Source organism: Polistes dominula, unplaced genomic scaffold, assembly GCF_049000335.1.
Source record: "Polistes dominula isolate Pdom_NZ unplaced genomic scaffold, Pdom_raw_medaka contig_78, whole genome shotgun sequence".
Classification (NCBI taxonomy): Eukaryota; Metazoa; Arthropoda; class Insecta; order Hymenoptera; family Vespidae; genus Polistes; species Polistes dominula.
In genome coordinates this window covers 709,180-734,482 of record NW_028301042.1, presented here as the reverse complement: position 1 = coordinate 734,482, position 25,303 = coordinate 709,180, and the positions used below count along the sequence as shown (strand labels likewise).

At 28.4% G+C, this 25,303-nt stretch overlaps 1 protein-coding gene across 7 annotated transcripts in view; it reads right to left on the bottom strand.

The window, feature by feature from the left end:
* The window catches only part of retn (retained), a 173,778-nt gene that overhangs the window by 23,547 nt on the left and 124,928 nt on the right, over positions 1-25,303 (bottom strand). For all 7 annotated transcript variants that reach the window (XM_089175059.1, XM_089175061.1, XM_089175065.1 and 4 more), the window contains one exon: positions 3,937-4,009. In XM_089175059.1, coding sequence (XP_089031185.1) covers positions 3,937-4,009 — 73 coding nt within the window. The remainder of the gene's footprint in view (positions 1-3,936; positions 4,010-25,303) is intronic.

Genomic DNA, 25,303 nt, shown 5'->3' with positions numbered 1-25,303 from the left:
AAAGAGAAGTTTTGCGACTGAAAGCAAAAGTCCAATCGAAAAGTCGCAGTGGAGGCAGAAACGTTTCTTCTTATTTATCGTGGCTATCGTTGGCACCTTTCCAGTCCGACCGTTATAAATCTCAAGCCATTTAATATGCAAATCTCCGACAGCCTCAGGTCTCTCTTTCTCTCTCTCTCTCTCTCTCTCTCTCTTTTCATAGGTTTTCGTTTTTCTCTATCTTTAACACACCGCGAACGAGTTTCAATCGCGAATGTAATTCATACTAAAACGTAATGTGTGTGTGTGTGTGTGTGTGCTTCTTTTTTTAACCCTTCGACACATCATCTCATCGTGATATTATCAACCTATATTATTCGCGAATTATACCATTTGATGTTAATTTAATCGAAAAGATTTTCTATCTATTGTATTTGTAATGTTATTTGATAATAGGGGTGTGTCCCGCTACGCATTGCAGTGGCTCACAATCAGTCTGATACATAAATATAAACAATTAAATAATATTGCGATTATAAATTGAGATAATAAATTCATCCTATCTTTTAAGTTGAATGAAATTGCACACAGTGTGGAAAATTTGATTAAAATTGGTTCAATAGTTTAGGAGTTCATTGCGGATAAACAACGTGACACGTAATTTATATGTATTAAGAAGATATTATCTTTCTAAATAAATTCATGTCTTATTAGAATCACAATGGTATTTCAAACTTATGATATTTTAATATTAATTATTATTAACCATACTATTGTTAAAGAAAAATTATAGTTGATATGTTGTAAACTGAATTCAATTTGTTGCAGTTTTTAATTTTTTTTTATTGTCCCCATAGCAGAGCCTTCGAGTGCAAAGGGTTAATTTAATCACAAAAATGTTCCATCTATTTTTATATATATATATATATTTATTTTTTATAATAGAAATTGTAATTGTTATATTACTAAATATATTTCTAAATAAATTCATTAATTATTAAAATCAAATGATAGATTCAAATTATGATATATTTTATATTAATCATTAATTTAATTGATAAATTAATATCTGCATTGCTATATATATATATAATAATTAATTATATCTATTTAGTAAAGTATGAACACACACAAATCGAATGCACACGCACACATGTACAAATTCTCTTTTGTTTTTAAGTCTATTTCTCTTTCTCTTTCTCATTTGTAATACATTCGACTTTAAAAGACACTTATCAAAGAAGAAGGTGTGAGAAAAAGTGGCTATTTGGAGAGTGCCGATAGCAAACACAAATTGGTGGTGGCTCGACTAATACCCGCGACCATTTGATGAATGGTCTTTTATATGGTTCCCCGTGTGCCAAGGCGTTATGCGCTGCGTTAACGTTGAATTATCACGACCATGGTGTAGTAGGGAGAAAGAGGTGAAAAAGGAGGAGGAGGAGGAGGCATACCCACTGTGCCACGCCGGCACAATAACGGACCCTGCGGGTGGTGGGACCCACACACCCATCATCATCAACACAAGATCGGATCGGATCGGATATCTCCGACAGTATACGTGAAACTTACCAAGTTCTTTTTAGCCCTTCTTCTTCTTCTACTACTACTACTACTACTACTACCTTTTTCCCTTAAACCCCCCATCTCGTTTTTCACCTATCCCCCAAACCCCCGTCATGATTCTTCTTGACACCCCCTTTAACACCCCCTTTCAACTTCTCATTTCTTCAGTTGAGTTTTTTAATCTTTAGATCCGCGAGAAACATCGATACGAAATGAATATCTATGTGTATGTGTATATGTATATTTGTGTCGTGAATGTGATTGGTGGTGTGTGATAAACGTGTATGTAGATATAGGTATAATGTTCGGCAAGGATTTATGAGCTTAAGAAGAACTTTCGATCTTTTATTACTGCTTCAGACAAACGATCCTTAAATATTCTCCGTGTGCGTGTATGTGTGTGGTATTTATTCGATTAATAGGATATATCTCTTGTCTCTTAAAGGGTTGATTGAACAAATTCTATACAATTATTGCTATTAAAATATTAAAATCAAAACCTAGTTGGTTAATACCATTTTTGAAATCTTTATAAATCTCGTTAGTTTTCATAATAAAATAGTTTTAGGATGAACTAATAGAAAAGGAAAGGAAAGGAAAGGAAAGGAAGGGGTGTAAATAGTTTTATTAGAAAATATTGTGAATTTAGTTTAGGTCCCTGTTTATGAGACGTCAAGTAGTACAATTTGATATTTTTAATATTTAAATCCAAAATATTATTAATTTAACAAAACCATGATTGAAGTCTTCATAAATCTCGTTAGTTTTCATAGTAAAATAGTTTTAGGATGAACTAATAGAAAAGGAAAGGAAAGGAAAGGAAAGGAAGGGGTGTAAATAGTTTTATTAGAAAATATTGTGGATTTAGTTTAGGTCTCTGTTTATGAGACGTCAAGTAGTCTGTAGTTTATAGAAACACGCGAATGGCACAAAGTCGTTGGTGCTAACGTCTCTAATTATTGCCAACGGAGATAGGTACAATAATAGCATCATCGTCGTACTCGTCTTCGTCGTCGTCTTCGTCGTCGTCGTCTACTTGGATTCAAAGACACTCGTCGTCTTAGTCGTCTTAGTTGTCTTAGTTGTCTTAGTCGTCATCATCGTTCCTCGTTCTCGTTCGAGAAGCAAGAAAACACGAGAATCTGAGGCATCACTGAACACTGGGGATTGATTGATGGAGGAGGAGTCGCCATGTTTATAATTAGGCCGACGTTTCCGGGCAAACTGAACATACGTATCGTTCCCTTCATTTACTTATATATCTTTCATTCGATCGAAAACATATTAAACTTTACTATTTCATTATTTTCTTTTTAATTTGTTTAACTTTTAATTCTAATCTTTTACTTCAATTGTTTCTTTTTTATTATTCGAAATTTTGAGATTAAGTACAGATAACCGTCTTCTACAATCACAGTATAAAAAGATAGTTTTATAAACCTTTCTACAATATATTTTATAATACTTTTAGAACACTAGATAATATGAATTTTTTGTGTTAATATATTTAACAATTAAATAATTATTAAATAAATATTATATAATATAATTTCACATAACAGCAAGCATTTTCTACAAAACCTGTAGGGGGTTACCTGTATTCAATATTTTTAATAGCTCCTATAGGATTACTTTATTTTTTATTTATTTATATATAAAATAGAATTAAAAAATTGAAAGATAAATAAAATGAAATATAAAGTAAAGAAGTTTAGGAAATAACAAAAAAAAAAATAAAAAAATATAAAGAAAGTAGGGTTGAGAGTAGTTTAGGAACGGAAACACGGGTCTGACAAGGCGCACACTTTCCTTGTTTCTCCAACTTACGGACTTGCATTCTAATTTCGTTCGCACTCACTATAACTCCTCACATTCTCTTTCTCATTCTCTTTCTCATTCTCTTTCTTTCTATTCCTTATGTACGGTGTAGTACGGCAGATGCTACGCGTTATCGGACCTTTTAACCACGTGGGACGTTTACGACGTTACGCTGGAACGTTCAAGGATCTATCCACGTGTGCAGGAAGTTTCCAAGAGAGTTATAAAGTGATGCGGGTTTCGATTCGTTTGTGTTTTCTCTTTTTCTCTCTTTCTCGTTCACACGACTATTTTTTTCTTTTTTTTTCTATCCCTTTCATCGACCGTTGACCACAAACATACACCACCGCCACCACCACCACCAACACCGATAATTTGCGAGTGATAAACAAGGGGGAATATAAAATGTTTTTTTTTTTTTTTTTTTTTTACGAATTCGCGATAAGATATTCAAATATATATTTTTTTCCTTTTTTTTTTGTCGTTGATTAGATTGCACGTGAAATTTTCTAAAAGGTTCAATTAATTTACTATATTTGTCTTATTATATAAAAATAATTTCAAAACACTTACCGCGTGCTTGCATGTAGCTAAACAAATCGTCCAAAAATTCTCGTCTGCCTGGATCATCACTGAGCTCGTACAACTGTAAAATTAGATATAAAAAAAAAGATATAAGTCAATATTAATATCATTTGTTTATTATACAAAAAAATTATTTATATAAATTGAAAAACCAAGTAAACGAAAGAAGAAGAAAAAAATTCCTCAAAAATGTGTAAACACTTGTCTGTTTCTTTTTAAATATTATTTAATATTAAAAATGCAATTTTAACATTTTATCATTCGATAGATCGATGAAACATTTTATTCAAACGTCGCATACATTTGGAAAGAAAACGGAGTGGGGGGAAAGAGGATTGAGTGGGAGTGGGAGTGGGGGTGGGAGTATCGTATAACCAATTCTTCTTCTACATATTGTGGGGTTGTGTGTAAGGAAATAAAAATAAAGAAATAAGTAAATAAAAGAGAAAGAAAGGGAAGGGAAAGAGAAAAGGGAAAGGGAAAGGGAAAGGTAAGGAAGGAAGGAAGGAAGGAAGGAAGGAAGGAATAAAACGTTACTCGCGGCACGGTAATAAAAACAGGAGTGAAACGAGCGAGCTCATAGCGACGGACAGATTAGTTAGCTCCGATTATTAATGATTCCGTTTAACCCGAAAGCCCTTGTGGTACGAACGAAACTGGCCCTTCGGGCCTAGTTCAACTCTTTCTCTTTCTCTTTCTATCTTTCTTTCTCGTATTATCATATTTGTTATGTACGATGTGCTATATCTAATCTGAGAGGCTCTAATTGCTTTTATAATACGAGTTTCCCCTCGCCCTTTTTTCGTGTCCCTTAAACGTTTTCTTGGACAAGCCGCACACGTCTCTCTTTCTTTTAATCTTTTTTTTTTTAATTTTATTATTATTATTATTTTGTTTTGATCTTTTATTATCTTAAGATTCTTTTCTTACACGCTTCTCGTCTTAGTCGGTGAATAGTACCTTTTGCAAAAGGTACAACCTTTTAATTCTCACTCATAGATTTACCATATACGATAAATTTCATTCTAAACTAATCGTAAATGTAAGTACACGGTGTATGTTGCATGATAATGCACGTGTGTTTATATATATATATATGTATGTATAAATCATTCTGTCTTTTTCTATGGAACTTTAGCTTTACGAAACCATGAAGAAAGAAAGAGAAAGAGTAAAAACCACCTTACACCATCATATCGAGGGTGAATAATATTTCATTTATGGCTTCGTCTCGTATTTCGATCGTTCATCGTCTTCTAGTTTTTACACTTCTATCTTTTTAGATTTAATTTTATTTTCTCACACTTTATACTACGTTTGTTTTATTTTATACAATAATTTTTTCTTTTATTATTTATTATTGTTTTATAATTTTTTTTTTATTAAAGTATAATATATATATAAATAAATATTAAGCAAACAAGTTGTGTTATTTAAATAATATTTGATTCGATAACATTCAATTATGAATTAATTTTTTATTAAATGCATTATTAATGCAGTAAATTGCATCATGTGAATCGATAACCTTTTTACATATATATATATATGCATAATATTTCATTACTTTAATTATATAAAAATCTGAATATAAATGATAATATACGAAAGAATAAAAAGAAACCTATTCTCAACGTGTATGTATTTTATCTAAACGAGTAAGTGTAATAATAAATGTATAATTATAAAAAAAAAAGTAAATGAAACACTAATGCATTTTAATATTATACCATTCGATGAATTTAAACGTAATCGATGAAAAATTTAACAGAGAGAGAGAGACAGAATAAAAATCAAATAATAATAAATCACGTAAATAGAATGTGAATTATACCCAACCCATTTCTTTCTCAATTCTATGATACATGTGTCTCACCTAACTAGGATAATTCAAGTCACATTAGATTCTTTGATAACTATGATTATTAAGTCAATTTTTTATTTTATTTTATTATCTAACGTATCAGATAAATATCACACGATTACAGTCACGAATACGAAAGTTAATTAATGACGAATCTTATCAAAATTCTATTTCAGTTTTTCAAAACTAATGACGACAGTTCTACGATCTAAAATCTAATTGCTATCTGATGCAAAAGTACATTAAATAAACTGTAAAAAAAAAACTATCAAATTACATTTGATTAGCCACGGGGTTGAGGTGGTGGGGAAAAAGTTGTTTCGTAATTTTCATGATAAATTATTTACAAATATCATAAACCACACAACACATTGTCAAATGTTACAAGAATTATTTCAATTTGATCAAAATGTGATTGAAAATAATATTATTCGAAATAATATATATAAGGGTGATTTAAAAGTTCTTCTTTAGTTGATTATAAAATATAAATTATTCTTCTATCTATGAGAAACTATTTGAATAATTAATTCGAACTAGTGTGAAAGTGTGTTGTAATGTTACGAGTAAGGTTAATAGTTTAGCAAAATATGTGCATTGAAATACGTTTGAATTTTTTTCCTCCATTCAACATTCGATAATATAACACATAGAAAAAAAAAAATTAAAATAAAAAAAAAAGTTTATTAGATGATTATCTAATCAGCATTTATCGATAATAAGCATTCTCGAAAGTAGACACGCGAGATCTACTTACATGCGATTTGCGTAAGTATTTTATTCAATGTAAAACGTTTATTTTATTTCAATCGTAATAATAATAATAATAATAATAAAAATAATAATAATAAGTGAGTAACAAATGTGCCGATAAGAAAATTACTATCTTTTTTCTAAAAGTTTAAATCATTAAATGATCAAACAACTATGATGACAATAATAAGATGATGATGATGATGAAAAGAAATGAAATGAAATGAAAAAAAAAATACATATAAGAAGTAGTAATAAAAAAAAAAAAAGAAAGAAAGAAAGAAACAGAAACTTAACAGGAAGTGTATGGGGGAATATTATGGGAAATATATATATATATATAGGAAGGGTGTCTTGCCATTACCTTTGCGGTTGAAAAATTGCAGGGCGTAAGAGGATGGGTGGTGACCGACAACTCTTCGAAATATTTACCTTCTTATGTACGAACAATGAATCGTATTACAGGTGAAAAAGAATAAGAAGAAAAAAAGAAACAGATGTAAAAATGTTAACAGGTGACTTCCTTTCTTGTTAGTGTGTATGTCGTCTTGTATTAAAATAGTATTGTTTTATTATCATATATTTTAATTTATTATTGAGTAGAAATTAATTTATATTCAACATAAGTTCAAACATAATATATATATATATATATATATTTATATAATTATATTATTATTATTATTATATAATAAATTAAATTATATATTTTTTATTATATATAATTTGTAATATATTTTAATTTAATATATTATTGTTTAATCTAACATTATCTAACTATAAAGTACTTTTCAAGATAATTAGAAGAACTTGGTAGAAGAACATTTAATAAATGATCTCGAAAAGGGTTTTTTTTTTTCCTTTCTTCTTTTTTTTTACTGAAGATAGACTTCATCCGTTTAACCATATATACATACACCATACATATATACATAAAGTTTACATGGCAACGCCCTCGCGGGATTCTCCCAACCACCACCAGCACCACCACCACCACCATCAGTACAAACCTCCCTCCATTCTCCCACCCTTTTTACCAACTAAACTCAACATCCAACCCTTTTCCCTTACCTCTTCCCCCTTCATAAACTCATGAACTCAACTCCTCTCTTTCTCATACTACTGACGAATGAAATGAGGTATATAGAAGAATGAAACAGAAAGAAGAGAATAAGAAGAAGAAGAAGAAGAAGAAGAAGAAGAACGTGGGTTTGGGTTATCCTCGTTCGACTTGACGGCATTTCTCAACGGGTCCATTTTGTACACCACTTTCCTCGTACTTTTTTCTTTCGCTATGCCCAAGCAAGGCAAGCGATGAGCTCGTTAGGGCAAAACCTTTAGAGAAAGGGAAGAACGGCGGCAGGATAGGAGGATGAGAAGGAGGATAACCATGAGTAGTATATGTGAACGAGAGAAGAAGAAATGAAAGAGAAAGATAGAAGAACCACCTTAAGATATGGGGGAGGTAGGTTAGGGAAGGTATCAGGGGGGGGGGGCAAAAGAGAAGGGAAGAAGAAGAAGAAGAAGAAGAAGAAGGGATATGAAGGGTGAGGGGGGAGAAGGGAACCTTCAACCAGCTTATATTGATTGATCTACAGTTAAGCGGACTGACGGCAGCCACGTGAAGATCCAAGAAATTCTATATACGTATATGTTACTCTGTGTGTAACTTTATGCGTGTGTTTGTTCATCTTTGTTCATCATGTGGTCAACGATGGAGGTAAATAAAGACAGGGCAACGGAATTTGCTCTCGATGATGCATGTGCCCTGTGCTCCGCCCTCTCTTTCTATTTATTTTTTTATTTTGTTGTTGTATTTGTTGCGTTATTTTATTTTATTCTTTGTTTTTTTTTGGTTTTTTTTTTTGGTTTAGGTCTCGAAGCGTAGAAGGTTGTGAATAATAATTCTTGTGATAGAGAGAAAGAGAGAGAGAGAGAGTGAGAGAGTGAGAGAGTGAGAGAGTGAGAGGAGGTATTGGGAGACGTTGATCGGGGGCCAAAACTTTTTCCCTTTCGAAGATTTCTTGATGATCGATGTACGAGCTGTAAGTAGCGGCCAGTAAAGTTGAAAGACTTCGTGATTAGCGTCTCTCTTTTTCTCATCATCGATCTGACGACCACGGGTCGGGATGATTTTTTATTTTTTTTTTGTCTATTTGTTTTTTTTTTTTATTTTAATATTCTTGCTTGCTCGCTTGCTTCGTTAAATCGATCTTGGATTATGATCGTTGTTATTGGTGTTGTTTCTTTTTTGTTTTTTTTTTTTTTTTAGCTTTTTATCATTCGGTTCGGTAAAGGTTCCTTCCCTATCCCTTCTACCCTTCAAACTGTATTTGTAAGAGTTCTCGAATATGTATAGTGTGTTTTTTTTTTCTTTTCTCGTAGACTATATATCAAAAGTTTTCGTTTGATTTATTTCAAGTATTATTTTTATTGTTCTTTGAGATGTTTAAATTATAATTTTACTAAGAGTGTCTCGCCATGTGGCTTACAATCAGTCTGATAAACAAGTCTTTAAGTCAACGAATTATCTTATACCATCATCTGTTAGAATCTTATCGAACTAAGAGAGATAATCATGAATCTTTGTTAATAAAACTAATAATTACGATTATAAATTGAGATATTAACTATTCTATCTTTTAAGTTGAATGAAACTGCACACTGTGTGCAAAATTTGATTAAAATTGATTCAGTAATTTAGGAATCCATTGCGGACAAACAACGTGACACGTAATTTATAGATGAAATAATTGATTATATTATTTCAAATGATTTTTAAAATAGAGAAAGAGAGAGAGAGAAGTAGTAATTTTTCGAGAGACAATTCATATCGACGTTTCTTATCAACCGGAAGAAGACTCATCTTTTCTTATCTCGATCTTTAGAACCGTGCAAAAAAAAAAAAGTCGTGCATCGATAATTATTGCTCGTAAAACCAGCGACGTGTATAGTCAGTCAGTTAAGCGATACTTGAGAAGGTAAAAGTTAAAAGGGAGAAACTCACTCACTCTCTCTCTCTCTCTCTCTGTCTGTCTTTGTTTCTTTTTATTTTCCCCTCACCTTTCTTCCCTTAGAGAGAAAAAGGTTGGTTACGTTCATCACAATGGCAAAGTTCACGTATTCCTTCGGGTCAACAAACTTGACATATATTTTTTTTATCTTTTTTTTTTTTTTTAAGTAACTTCGTGGTCATATTTTTTTTTTTTTTTTTTTAAAATATAACATTTAATTTTTGTTTAAGTAACTTCGTGGTCACATATTTTGTTTTTCCTATTTAACTAAATTCGTGATCATAGTTTTTCTATTTTTTATTTTAAATATAACATTTAATATTTTTTTTTTTTTAAGTAACTTCGTGGTCATAGTTTTTTTATTATTATTATTTTTTTTTAAATATAACATTTAATTTATTAGGAAAATTCAATCTTTAATTTGATATATCCAACATGAATTTTAATTATAAGTTTCTAAAGTATATAAAATAATAAAAAAATATAAAAATAATTGTTTCAATTAAAAATGACAAAGTTTATATAAAAAAAAACAACAATAACAAAATAAAGTTATAAAATAAAAATATTAAAACGAATATGATTGTAATAATTATTATCATTATAATTAAATACATTAAAATGGTTTGAGATATACATGGAAGACAGGAATAACTTCGTAAATCATTGACAAAGGTACTTAAAAAAAAAGATTCAGCCCTTTTTTTTATAAACTATATCTATATATAACACACGTGTTATATTATCCATCCTTTCTCTCCTTTTATATCACTTTTATGGCCTTCCTCCCCCTCCTTCATTTCACGATGATGATTACTTATTATTGTTATCATCATGGTTATTCCTCGAAATTTGACCAAATGTGTTGTGTTGCCCTTTCCTTTCTCTCTCACCCCCATTTATTATTTCCTTGCTCCATTTTCTTTTTTTCTAACTTTTCTCTTTTTAGGTATTCCATATACGTACGTTTTATTCTTATCTATTTGTTTGTTTTTTTTTTTTTAAATATGATAAAACTTAAAGGTATACCCACATGTATGCATATTGGTATAAATTATCTTTGTACGTGATCCCTAAATTCTTTGATAAATGCATCACAATTGTGTCTAATCGTAGGGGTTTTCATTTTTCAATTTTTATTTTTCGATTTTTATTTTATTTTATTTTATTTTATTTTATTTTATTTTATTTTATTTGATGTAATTTTATTTGATATTTTCTTATTTTAATTTAATTTTATTTGATTTAATTTAATTTAATTTTATTTGGTTTAATTTAATTTGATATTTTTTATTTTAATTTAATTTAATTTTATTTTATTTTATTTGATATTTTTTATTTTAATTTAATTTAATTTAATTTTATTTTATTTGATATTTTTTATTTTAATTTAATTTAATTTTATTTTATTTCATTTGATATTTTTTATTTTAATTTAATTTAATTTAATTTAATTTAATTTTATTTTATTTTATTTTATTTTATTTTATTTGATATTTTTTATTTTAATTTAATTTTATTTTGTTTTTAAATTCAGAAATCAAAGTATACATTTTCAAGTTTGCAACATTGTACAATTTTTATATACCACTAATTTTTCTTTTTATTTTTTTTTTCTTTTTAATTGTTCATACATTTCTAAATTTTTTTTTTTTTTTCAATCGTACGAATAAAGGAAAACAGAATGAAGAAAGATAGAAAGATTTGAGATTACAGTTCACATCCGTAGAGATTACTATTGAAAATTGTCGTCCAATTATACCGACCATCAGCCTGCAACTTTTTTTTTTATTATTTTCTTTCTTTCGTTTTTTCTTTTTTTTTACAACTTTGAAACGAGCAGCCTAATAAGAGTATTCTCTCGTAAATAGAAGGAAACGTTTTGTTACTTGAGAAAGAATGATATCTTATGTTAGAGATATCAAGATCCATGGTGTACAACACTACTACTACTACTACTACTGATGGTGAGTTTCCAAGGTGTTCAAAATGAAACGAAATAATTAAAAAAAACAAATGATTATGATAATAATAATAATTATAATAACGTAATTGTCCCTATTATTATTTTCACTACAATTATGATACTAATACCAACTGTATTCCTATCTCTATTCTAATTTCTTATTACAACGTGTTACAACGTCTGTTAATGTAAATATTATATTTAATTAATATAAATATACTGTAACATCTTCTATAAAAAAAAACAAAAATAACCTAAAATATTTATAATCCCAATTAATAAAAATACAAATAAAATTATTACTTGTAATATTAATAAACATATAATATGAAAAAAAAAAAACACAAAAATAAATCAAATAAATTATTAATTTTAATTGTAAAAATTATTTTTTACAAAAAAAAAAAGAAAAAACTTCATTCATTGTTCATTTATTTGAATCAAACAAAAATCTAAATTCTCACCCCCCTGAAAAATCCACTTTCAAGGTGGTTGAAGGAGTTTCTAATCGAACTCAGGTTAGAAAAACGAGGATTTTCTCAAGAAACTCGTTTTCAATCTTACAAACACTATCGTATAGAACGGTGATAATTGTACAAGAACTAGAAAAAGGTGGTGGTGGTGGTGGTGGTAATGGTATATGGGTGTAAGGGAAGGGGGGTGGGTTAAATCGTAGTGGTTTTTAGAAAAATAAATCGAATCTAGGGAGACGACTATCTGTTCGTTAGAGAAATTCCAATTATTGGGACTAAATCAATCGGCTTTATCCTTTTATCTATCTATCTATCTATCTATCTCTATCTCTATCTTTTTCTCACTCATTCATAGATTGAGAAAGAGTCTAATCCGGATGAGATCCAATCACGTATATATACGCCACTTTGGTTATCCCTTTGAAAGCTACCAACCACTTCACTATCTTTTAGATTCTCTTTATCTTTTTTTTCTTTATTCTTTTCTTATTCTTTTTCTCTTTCTTTCTTTTCGTAAAAGAAGAAGAAGAAGAAGAAGAAGGAATATTTTTTTTCGATTTGAATCATGAGACAAATGTTTGATCAATTAATTTTTAAACATAATTAAATATGTTGTAAATATATCAAAAATTCAGTATGAAAATGTTTGTCCAGGAATAATTTTGAAATTACTCAATCAATCTTCATGAAATTTTGTTTTATTATTATTATTTTTTTTATTTTTTTATCAATAATTTAAAGATTTATTATGTAGAGGTATTCTAGGTCTTTAAGTACTGTCAGTTTTCAATTAGATGGTGTTGTATTACAATTTCAATTATTTCAATTTACGTATGACATAAACTAACCTTTTTTTTTAATACTTTTTTATCGTGTATTATTTATTTCTTTTATTTCAATTTAAATTAATCCCATAAATTATTAGTGAACTATTATATATATTGTTGTAGCTCACAATCAGTCCGATACGTACATCTTTAAATCAACGAATTACTTTATACCACCATTTGTTAGAATCTTATCGAAATAAGTTAAGATATAAACTATCTTATCTTTCAAGTTGAATAAAACTGTACACAGTGTGGAAAATTTGATTAAAATCGATTCAGTAGTTTAGAAATTCATTGCGGACAAACAACGTCACACGTAACATATATATATTAAGATAAGATATTAATTTAACTGCATTGAATATTTTAGAATTATATTTTCAATTCATTTCTATAATAATAGAATAAGAATATATTTAAAATACAGAAATTGTAACGCATGTATTTATATAAATTTACAATACAAATAGAATCAGAAATGTTTAAAAAAAATAAATAAAAATAATAAATGACCGTATTTTCACGTATAAACGTGGACAGTTTAACGAGACAGTGACAAGGATTTAGCAAGTAGTATTAAAACAACGTGTAAACGATTTTCAAGATTTTCTCTTTGATGAAAGATAACTCTAAAGAGTTAGGGGGAGGAAGTATAGGGGGGGGGGAGGTGTAGGGGAGGAAAGGAGAGGGGGAAACTAACCAAACGTTTTAGAAGATGATGAACAACACGTGAGAAAATTGATGTCGAGAATACGAATATGAGAAAGATTGAAAATTGGTGCCAAAATCTTAGTACTTACTTACGCACACGCATCATCGAAAATTGTCGGTCGGCATCGTTAAAAGAAACTTATAAAAGCAACAACAGTGACCCTTTAGGTTCTTCTATTCACACTGTAAATAGTAGGAGAAGGGAAAAAGGGTGAATTCGATAGAGATAGAATTTTATGCTCTTAGCTGGAAATATTAAATCGCACCTAAGCACAAGCTTTAAAACGTTTAGTATACCGGACCCAATATAAATCTCAAACGACCAAATCGTTTTTTTTTGTTGTCTCTCACTCACTCACTCACTCATTCACTCACTCATTCGTTCGTTCTATTTTTATTTCTTTCCATGGGGTTCTTTTTTTATTTCTTATTTAATTTCACCACACACGCGTTAGTTTCTTCATTTCAAATTGAATTTTGATTTCTCAATCGTTTTGTTCAACATCATTTAGTCATTTTGTTTTATATATTTAAGGAAAGATATCAAAATTTGGTAGAATCATTTAAATTCAACTTTATATATATATATATATATATATATATATATATATATATATATATATATATATATATATATATATCATTTCTTCTTTTTCTTTGAACCCTTTTCTAAGTGGGCGGGCCGAAAAAAAATTATTTCAAATGATGATCCTCCTCTTCTTTGAAAAATTTGTGTTTGCTACTTTGTGGTAGACTAATCAAACGAATTTGAAATGATGTTTAGGATTACATTTGATTTCTTTGTATTATTTTTGTTTTTTGCTTTCTGTTGATTTTTTTTTTTGTGTTTTTTGTACTTTCTGTTCTGTTCTGTTTTGTTCGGTTTCGTTTGAAAAATTAGAAAGAAATCGATGATTGTGTGCCGTCGCTTTACGATCGGCTTTACTTACTTTGTCCGTTGGAACGAGGTTAACGAGGTGCTGAGGTCACACGTTAATCATTCCCCGATGCGTATTGAGTATGACGACGTGTGGCTTTTATTATCATGATTTCTTCTTACTACTTCGTTCTTTGAGTATTCAGAAGAAATGTCTTTTGCTAAGAAGAGGAATATAATCTTTTGTATTTTACATATGTCCAAGTATTTTCTTCCTTTTTTAAACAAACACGCACGCACACAATTTTTTTCAAATAAATTATCAAAACTTCGATTCTTTAATTAATTTCATTTAATTTATTAATTATATTAAATTAAATTAAATTAAATTAAATTAAATTTGCAAATAATCAAAGTTACTTAAAAGAATTAAAATAAAATAAAAGTAAAAAAAAAAAAAAAACATAGACAAAACAATCTATTCAAAAAAAAAAATTAAAAAAAAAAAAATAATAAAAACCCATAAACGAATAATTAATTTATCTTAGAATACACGTAGTATTTATGATAGAATACGATGATAGGGCACGTGCCCATCAATTGAATTTTTCCCGCGCGCGCGCGCAAAAAAAAAAAAAAAAAAAAAAGTAAATCGTTTCTTCATGGGCACGAACTATGAACGAACCTATCATCTCTCTCATGCGTTCCTCCTTCTTCTTTCCTCCACCTTCATCGTCGTTTTCTCGTTCAAGGAGAACAAAAAATTTCTTGACACGAGGCATGTGCCAACAACACCACCACCACCACCATCATCATCACAACCACACCACCATAACCTTCCACCGTATTTCTCGTTATTCACTCTTCTCACAAAATGCGAATAAAAACTTCTTACAATTACACTGTCTCCTACTTTACCTCAAACCCCTTCAAAACCTCTTTCACCCCACCCCCTTTCTTACACATACATACATTTATTTAATACTTATACTTTCTATTACACATATGCACTTATATTCATATGTATTTGTACAATGCTAATCTGGGCTTTTTTTTTTTTTTAACTTACATACACTCACATGAATATATACTCTCTCTTATTTACACACATACATACAGACAGACATAGACAGATACAGACAGACACACATGTACAATACATTGATACTCATATTCGTACTATTTCTCTCTCTTTTACTCTCATGTGTATACTTGTCCTTCTTTTTCTTTCTATCTTTCTCTGTTGGATTCACAAACGCGTGTATAAGCGCCTAAGGGTAAAGAATTATGTGACAAGCGACAGCATCCCTCCCATATCTTTCTCTCTTTCTCTTTCTATCTTTTTATTTTTATTTATTTCTTTCTTTCTTTCTTTCTTTCCTTCCATCTTCTTCTTCTTCTTTCGAGAGAAGATCGACTAACAGCGTGAGAATCATCGACGATGATATACAACTCGTTACTTTTCACAAGTGACACACGTTTTTATTTGACACCTAACGACCAGTAACACGTGAAGATGAATTCCAACCATTTTCTTCCAATGACATTCGTAATTAGATTTTTGATCGTATTATTAAGTACTTAACTTATATCTCTTAATTAGATTTTTTGTTTAATGTAACTCATATATTATATACACTTATACATATATAGATAAAAATGTGTGTCAGGGTTGAAACTAATTGGTAGAACAATAATTGCAATTAATGTTACTTAAAAATATCATTTTAAATGTGAAAGATTAAAATGAGATTTGATTAGTCAAGTGTAATAATTAATACCTTAATTATATTACACCTGGAATTTATTGTAAAATGACAGAAGAAGAAAGAAATCATAGGAATAGTGAGTATTATAATATTATAGTAATGTATGTGTGTTTGAAAGGATGGACAGAGCAAACCGGAAATGCGAAACTCGGTATTCATGTCCACCCCTTCAACCTCACCCCACCGCCCCCCCCCCGCGGTCATTCGTTACTCGCGGTTAATTCCCTCGTAAATGTCCATGGAAAGAACCCGATCGTCCGAACGCCCGACAATTTCACGCATCGCGGCTACCCTCCAAAGAAACACACAGACACACATACATACACACATACACACACAAATATACAAAGAGAAAGAAAGAATCCTTGACACTGTAACATCTTACGAAACGATAAAACACATTTTTTTAAATGATAAGACTAATTTTTGAAGTCATCACTATGCATGAGCAATAAAATAATTAAATAATTAAATTAGATTGAAGAAAATGTTGAAATTAGAACTTTATAATGTTGAATAATCTTTATTAGGAATATTATTATCTTTGCACACATGTGTAATGTTCGAAATGTCTTATAAACAACATTTAATATAAGAATTTTCATAGATGACAACGAGTTAGTCTGCAGGTGAATTTTGAGAATGAAGGTACTTCAAACATATAGGTGTTTTTAAATTACAATTCACACTTATTTCAATTAATTAACAATGTGCAATCTTCGGAATCTCATATAAATAACATTACAACATTGAATATAAGAATTTGCATGGATGACAACGAGTCAGTCTGCAGGTGAATTTTGAGAATGAAGCTACTCCAATCATATAGGTGTTTTAAATTACAATGCACACTTATTTCGATTAATTAACAATGTGCAATGCTCGAAATGTCATATAAACAAGATTGAATATAAGAATTTTCATAGATGACAATGTGTCAGTCTGCAGGTGAATTTTGAGAATGAAGCTACTCCAATCATATAGTTGTCTTTAAACACCAATACACATTTCTATCGATTAATTAACAATTATTGTAATACTCTAATACACTCTGCTTATATTTAAGATCATTTAAACTTGTATACATTTATTTGTAATATTTTTTAACCAGCGATGAGTTAGTTGCTTTAACAATTTTCATTTAATGAAATATTATTATTGAAATTAATTATAATAATATTTCAAATATATTAATAGATATTTCATTTAGTTTAATATTATATATTTTTTACTTGAATGATTAATAATTAACTTGAAATTTATTTCATCACAGATCCATTTCTTTTGTGTCATACATTATTACGATATAAACTAATGCAAAATTATTATAGTAGGCGATGAAACGTAAAGTATCGATGAAATACGATCACTCCTCGATCAATGTTATTATTTTTTTCTTTCATGTTTTCTTTCTCTTTTCTTTTTCTTTTTCTTTTTCTTTTTTTTTTTTAAACGTTTGGCTACCACTTTGTAAGTTTGCAACAAGTGGATGGGAACACGATCGACCAGAAAGAAGATTTATATTACCTGCGTGCGAATAAGACGACTCGATTTAATTCGGTAGCATCGAATCATCATCTTAAAGAATGAGAAAGAAAGAAAGAAAGAAAAAGAGAGAAAGAGAGAGTGAGAGTGAGAGAGAATGAGAGAGTGAGAGAAAAAAATAGAAAAAAATAAAAATAGAATAGGCTCGTTCAATTTGATCTCGATTTTGTGATAAGAAAGACTACCCACCCTGTTCGATATAATCCAAAGTCAAAATAAATAAATAATAAATAGGTAGATAAATAAATGAAATATTTGGTAGGTTCAAAAAACAAAAAATAAAAAATAAAAAGAAGAAAGAAGAGGTGGGACAGGTGAAAAATATTCGTTTAATTTTGATCTCGCAACATTTTGATAGAATCTTTCTTATATCTTCTTTGATATAATATATAAATTAATTTGTTAATTGTTACTAAAATATTCTAATCGAATAATCGTATATAAAATTTCCAAAATTTATTAACTATAGTACACCAATTCTTTTTTTTCCCATTTTATCTTTTAATCAAAAGTATTTTAAATTAATTATAAAATATTCATTTGTTCATTTATAAAATATAACTTTTGATATGACCATTATGATAAATTCATTTTTATGGATTCAACTTGTAAGTTTACAATTATAAAATGAATAAAAATTTGTTTAATTGAAATTGTTTATGACAAAAGTAATTGATATTTAAACCGTATCCATAATAATAATAATTATTATTATTCTAGAAACTTTTAACTCATTCTGTACACGTCGTATATAGAAATTATTTCGATCTTCTCTTTTGATTAGTCGAATCTGATTTATGTTAGATGAAAAATCGAAATCGAATAAATTTAAAAGAAAAAAAAAGATAGAGTGAGAGACAGAGAAAGAGAGAGAGAGAGAGAAGGAAGATCTACATCAGCATAGATCAAACTTCGATTATAATAAATCAAATGATGCAAATAACAAAAGAGAGAACACTTTAAGTAGCGAGTTCGAAAATTATACACCTGTCTCGTTGTCTAACTGTTCAAAATAAATGAAAATAATATCTAGGAATTCTACGAGAGAAACGAAAAAAAAAAAACATAAAACAAAAGTAAGAGAATGAAAACCAATTGATCGGTGTTGAGGAACAAAAAAAAACTAAAAAAACTATGAATATTCTAATCACACCTATACGAAATAAACGATGACAGATTTATCGATCGATTAGAAACTCGACGTAGATGTTGTTAGATAACGTTCTAGCTTATTTTTTATTACTCTCTTTTTTTTTTTTTTTTTTTTTTACTTATAATATATGTGAAACATGTATTAATGTATTACACGTACACGTAGATACAGAGAGACATGTGATATGATATGTATAGGTAATTGAATTATAAAATTTATTCCATTAATTTTATTTGATTAAAACAAATTAAAACGCTGTAGTATGTGAACACTCATAGTATTGGAATGTTCATTAAAATATAAAATACATTGTTTATATTATCTTTTGACAAATATTACATTCAATAATAAATATTGAAAGTTTGTCAAAAGAAGACACTAGGATTAATAAATTGTTTAGAACATTAGAAAAATTAATGAACTTTCTACATAATTATTTACACTAATAACAAGTATCACAATTTTTAAGAAACAATTTTTGATTTAATCAATTTCTTATTATTTCCCTATATATATATATATATATATATATATATATATAAATAAAATAAAATAGAAGTTTAGAAAAAGATTAGAAGTTTCTCTTTTGTTTCGTAAATTGGTCATCCATTCAATGTTGAAAAAAAAACAAAATAAAAATAACAAGAAGAAGTAGAAAAAGAATCTAAGTATTGTAAATGTTAATTCACGTTTTAACGAGTAAAAAAAAAAAAAAGGAGAAAAAGAAAAAGAAGAAGGGATATATATATATATATGTGGTAGGGGGTGAGGGGGTGGGGTAATGTAAGAGAGAGAGTGTTAATGGACAACGGACGCTTTTCTACAGGCAAGAAACACGAGTACACAAACCTCATGAGATTGATCGAGGTGTAAATTATTCCAACTGCTATAAGAATAAGTGAGACACCATGAGAATGAGTGAGATAAAAAGAGAGAGAGAGAGAGAGAGAGAGAGAGAGAGATAAGGAATGTAAGAAAGATATTCAAGAATGTTTCATTGAACACGTACGTTCACTTTGGCCTTTCTCTAATCTCATAATTTATAATAATTATTATAAAATTAATATTATAATTGTTTACATCATTTATATATTTCAATCTAATTTGTCTACTAAAAATTACTTTTTTTTTTTTTTTATAATTTTTAGTCTTCTTTTTTTAAATTCACGTTGCATATAATTTAATTAATGATATTAATAATATTATTTCTATTTTATAATGTGAATGAAATAAAATCTATGAAAATTATTTATTGCAGAATTTATATAATATTTTAATTAACGTTGCATATATTTTAATCTCAAGATTGTTTATTTTTTTATTATTAATAATAAGATATTATTTAAATGTATATATATATATATATAATAATTAAAGATTGAAATATTGCAATGATAAAAATAATATTTCTAAATTAATGATATTAATAATAATATTCTTATATATTTATTTATTAATGTGTGATTAATCAAATCTAATATAATCAAAATATCCAATAAAAATTTACATAATATAAATAAATAAATAATATAATTCTTTCAAATATTTAAATCATTTTATAAGACAAATCATTGTAATTAAAAATGATCAATTTTTTTATTGCAAGATCAAAAAAAAATTGATCTGATGTTATTTCTTTTTGTTTGTTTCAATAAACTTAATTAACATATATTTAATAAATTACTTTCGTGTTATACATGAAACGAACACATGTCTGTCTGCAATATAATATATATATATATATAGGTGGAAACGTAATCTTCAATTCCAGTGAATAAGTTTTGATCTCTCGAATTTTCGATCACGTTAATTAATCTACCTGTCATCCCATTCATACCATTCGATCCATCTCATTTGATATAACTTTCTCTTCATTCTCTTCCTTCAATCATCATTTGATATCTAAAAAGATTGAGAGATAGAAAGAGAGAACAAAAATTAAAGAGAAAGAAAAGGGGTGATAGCGATACCAACATACAAAAAACAAAACAAAAAAACCTATGATTGAACCCTTTTCTCTATTATTTATATATATATATATATATATATATATATATATATATATATATATATATATATATATATATATATATATATTACTAATTTCTAATTAAAATAATTAATGATCTTCAAACTAGTTGCAATTAGAATTCAAAAAAAAAAAAATACAGTATAACTGAGGGGTGAAGGGTGAGGGGAAGAGGGGAGGGGGTGGTGGGAGGTTTGAAAGGATAGTTTCTCAGGTCTCACAGTAAAATGTGAAACAAAGTGAAGCCATTGTCCTTTGCTTGGCCACAAATGCGTTCTTCTTCAACAACTCACAAAGAAAGAAAAAGGATAGAAGATCACAGAGTTTCGATATAGAAACGAAATAAAGAGAGAGAGAGAGAGAAAGAGAGAGATAGAAATACAGAGAGAAAGTAAAAAAAAAAAAAGAAGAAGAAAAAAAAAAGTAAAAAATATGTAAGAACCGCAACACATAAGTCGAAGGAACGAGGGATCTCTTATTAACGAGGAAGCGAAACAACTCGCATAGTTACGCTAATCGAACGAGCATACAAAACTTCTGCATGACGATACACCACATATGTATACATATATATATATATATATGTATCTATCTTTTTCTATCTTTCGTCTTATTTCATAATCTGTCTCTTTCTTATATTCTTTCTTTCTTTCTTCACGTCATTTTTTTTTGTTTTTTCTATACTTTGACACGGCCATCTTTGTTTCATACTTCAAAATCATTTCCAACATAAATATATTTAAATTTTCAATTGATTATACAAAATAATAATCATAAAATATATTTAAATTAAATTATTAGTTATTATAGATTTTTTTTTTTTTTGGTATTAAATTATAGATAAAATAATATGTCGAACAAGCATACAAAATTTCTGTATAATGGTACATTATACTTTGACACTGCCATCTTTTGTTTCATACTTCGAAATCATTTCTAACAAACATATATGTTTATATATTTAAATGTTTAACTCATTTTACAAAATAATAATCATAATTATATTTAAATTAAATCATTGGTTATTATAGATTTCTTTTTTTTATTAAATTATAGATAAAATAATATGTCGAACAAGCATACAAAACTTCTGTATAATAATACACCATATTATTATACTTTAACACTGCCATCTTTGTTTCATCATTCAAAATCATTTCCAATATAAATATATTCAAATTTTCAATTGATTATATAAAATAATAATCATAATTAGATTTCAATGAAATCATTGTTTGGAAAGTAGTTTCATTTGCTTTTTGTAAAAATGAAGACAATTTTTGCTTCGAGGTTAAACCTAAACCTTTCAAATTAACATAACCTGGTAAATTTGATAAATTTAACATCTCGTCGTTCTCACGTATTGTTATTTGCCGATTTGCATTTAACTAAATGCCTTTATTGTATCAAAAAAAAAAAGAAAAACGAAATTACTTTCTTGAGGAACAACCCAATATATCAATAACATATTTTCATAGGTTAGAATCTGATCACCTATAACTGACGTTAACGATGTACAACTTATTACATGTCCACTAATTAATCTTAATTACCCAAACATTATTACCAATGATAGAAAATTTACCAACTTACAAAATTCCTCTCTCTCTCTATCATTCTCTCTCTCTCCCCCCCCCTTATTAAATTCTAAAAAAAAAAGAAAACATAACCTAGCAATCGATGAATTCATCAATCATGTAAAAGAAAAGAACAAAAATCAAACCTTATGGTTAGTAGAAAAGAATTCAACTAATTAATCAAAAATGATTAATAAACGCGTTTAAACTAAGGTGTAACATTCTATAGAAGTAAAAAATAAAAAAATAAAAGATAAGCAAGATATTACAGATTCGACGCGATACTAAAAAACATATACATAAAAGTCCCCTCTTGTTCGTTCTACATGTGTATATGTGTATATGTCAAGAAGAATAAGATACCAAAATAAATAAAAAAACAAACAAACAAAAAATAAGCAACGGTAGCGAATGCTGAGATATCTGTCGAGGACACCAACAGACAGACAAACAGAAAGAGATGGAAGAAAAGAAAAGAACAGGTAAAGTAAGGTGAGGTTAGGTGAGGTAAGGTGAGGTAAAGTGAGATGAAATAAATGTAAACGAACATTAGTAGTATTAGTAGTAATAGAAGAGGAAGAATCTAGAAGCGAGTTGAAGTGAGAAGAAGTGAGGTTAGGTGAGGTAAAGTTGAAGTAAATGTAAAAAAATATTAGTATTAGTATTAATAATAGTATTAGTAGTAATAGTAATAGTAAAGGAAGAAGCTAGAAGTGAGATAAAGTGAGGTTAGGTTAGGTAAGGTGAGGTGAGGTGAGGTAAAGTTGAAGTAAGTGTAAAAGAATATTAGTATTAGTATTAATAATAAGTAGTAGTAGTAGTAGTATAGGAAGAAACTATTGATGATGGTAATGATGATGGTGGTAGTGATGGTGGTGGTCTCTCAGAAGAAGAAGAAGAAGAAGAAGAAGGGAGTATAACAAGGAAGGAAAGGAAAGGGTGAGAGGTAGAGGTGAGAGAGGATAAAGAATGGACAAGAGAGGACAAGAAAGAGATGAGAGATGAGATGAGTGGACTGGTGAGGGGTGAGAGAGGGAAAGAGTATAGTAGACTGTTGGAAGATCACAGCGTGGGTAAGAGGAGGCAGTTAGCGCGTGTTTACACGACATCGCTATGTAGCCGGCGACCTCAGAGGAACGAACGAACGAACGAAGGAACGAACGAATGAACGAATGAACGAACGAACAGAATTCTACTACCTCTCCTCCAACCTAACCAAAGTGAACGTTTCTATTTGTCCGAACACCTCTTTCTTTCTTTCTCTCTCTCTCTCTCTCTCTCACACACACTCACTTAGTCACACTCACTCACTCTAACACACTCTGTTCATTTCATGCGTGTGGGTTACCACGATCGGACCCCCGTTCGACCCTTCAACGCATAATGACCCTTTTGCTTTGTACTAAACCTTAAGCAATGCGACTATCAGCTTGTTTTTTTTGTTATCTCTTCATTTATCTTTTACTTTATTTCTTTATTTCTATTAGGAATTTTTTTATATAACTTATGCATGTTTCCATGTTTGTATTGTGTGTATATGTATGAGGGTAGAAGGGTTCGTAAGAAAAATCTGAAATTTAGGTTTGGTATTCGTGTGTTAATGTGAGTTAATCGTAAAAGTTTACATTAATATGTGTTAGTGAAAAATTGTATTATATTTTAACCCCATAATCTTGATTTTTCTTGACACAATATAGAATTTATTTATCCCTAATTTTTATGACTACTTTCTTATATCTTATTCTTTCTTTATTTCTTTATTTCTATTACTAATTTTTTATATATGTATTTGTGCATGTATGTGTTGTGTGTGAGGGGGTAGAAGGGGTTGTTAAGAAAAATCCGAAATTTGGGTTTGTTATTCGTGCGTTAATCGAGAAAGTTTGTTATACAAATATGTTAGTAAAAAATTGTATTATCATTTGACCTCGTTACTTTGATTTTTCTGGACACCATATAGAATTTATTTATATATATATATATGTATATGTATTTCTATCTCTTTTATGAATACTCTCTTGAATCTTATTATTTCTTTCTTTCTTTCTTTCTTCCTGTTCTTTTTATTCGATTTATCTTTTTCCTTTCTGAACACCTTTTCTCCGAAGATTGATATTTAAATACGACTGGTTTGTTATATATCCAGTAGTAGTATATGTAATATACAAGTACAGAATACAAAAAGGTTTGTAATATATATATATGTATATATATATATATATATATATATATATCCTTTTTACACTAATGTATTTATTTTTTTTTTTTTGGTTTTGTATAATTCGATGTGGTTTTTTGTGATGTAGATAAATTCGCATTTTTTCAATAACTCGTAATATGTTGAAAATTTAAAGGACATAGTTATTATAATATTTGTAATAATAATATATGGTGTTACCATTTCAAATTATTTCGACAGTTTCATTTTCTACACGTTGTCCGAAATTTGTAAATAATTTATTTTATTGATAATTTATTTATTAATAAATATGTTACTTATTTAGTTGAAATTTATTACAATATTGTATAATATATTTTCATATATTAATTATTGATTAATTTGATGAATAATTGTAGAAACAAAAACAAAATAATAATATTAAAAATTAAATAATTAATAAAATGAAATATTAATTATATTAAATAAAAAAGATAACAGAGTTATTATATAGGGGTAACCCTAAACACACACATACACACATAGGAGCACGATTATAGTTGCACTGAATAAAATTTCCGAATCTAAAAGAGAGAGAGAGAGAGAGAGAGAAAGAGAATTTCTTTCACAACGTAC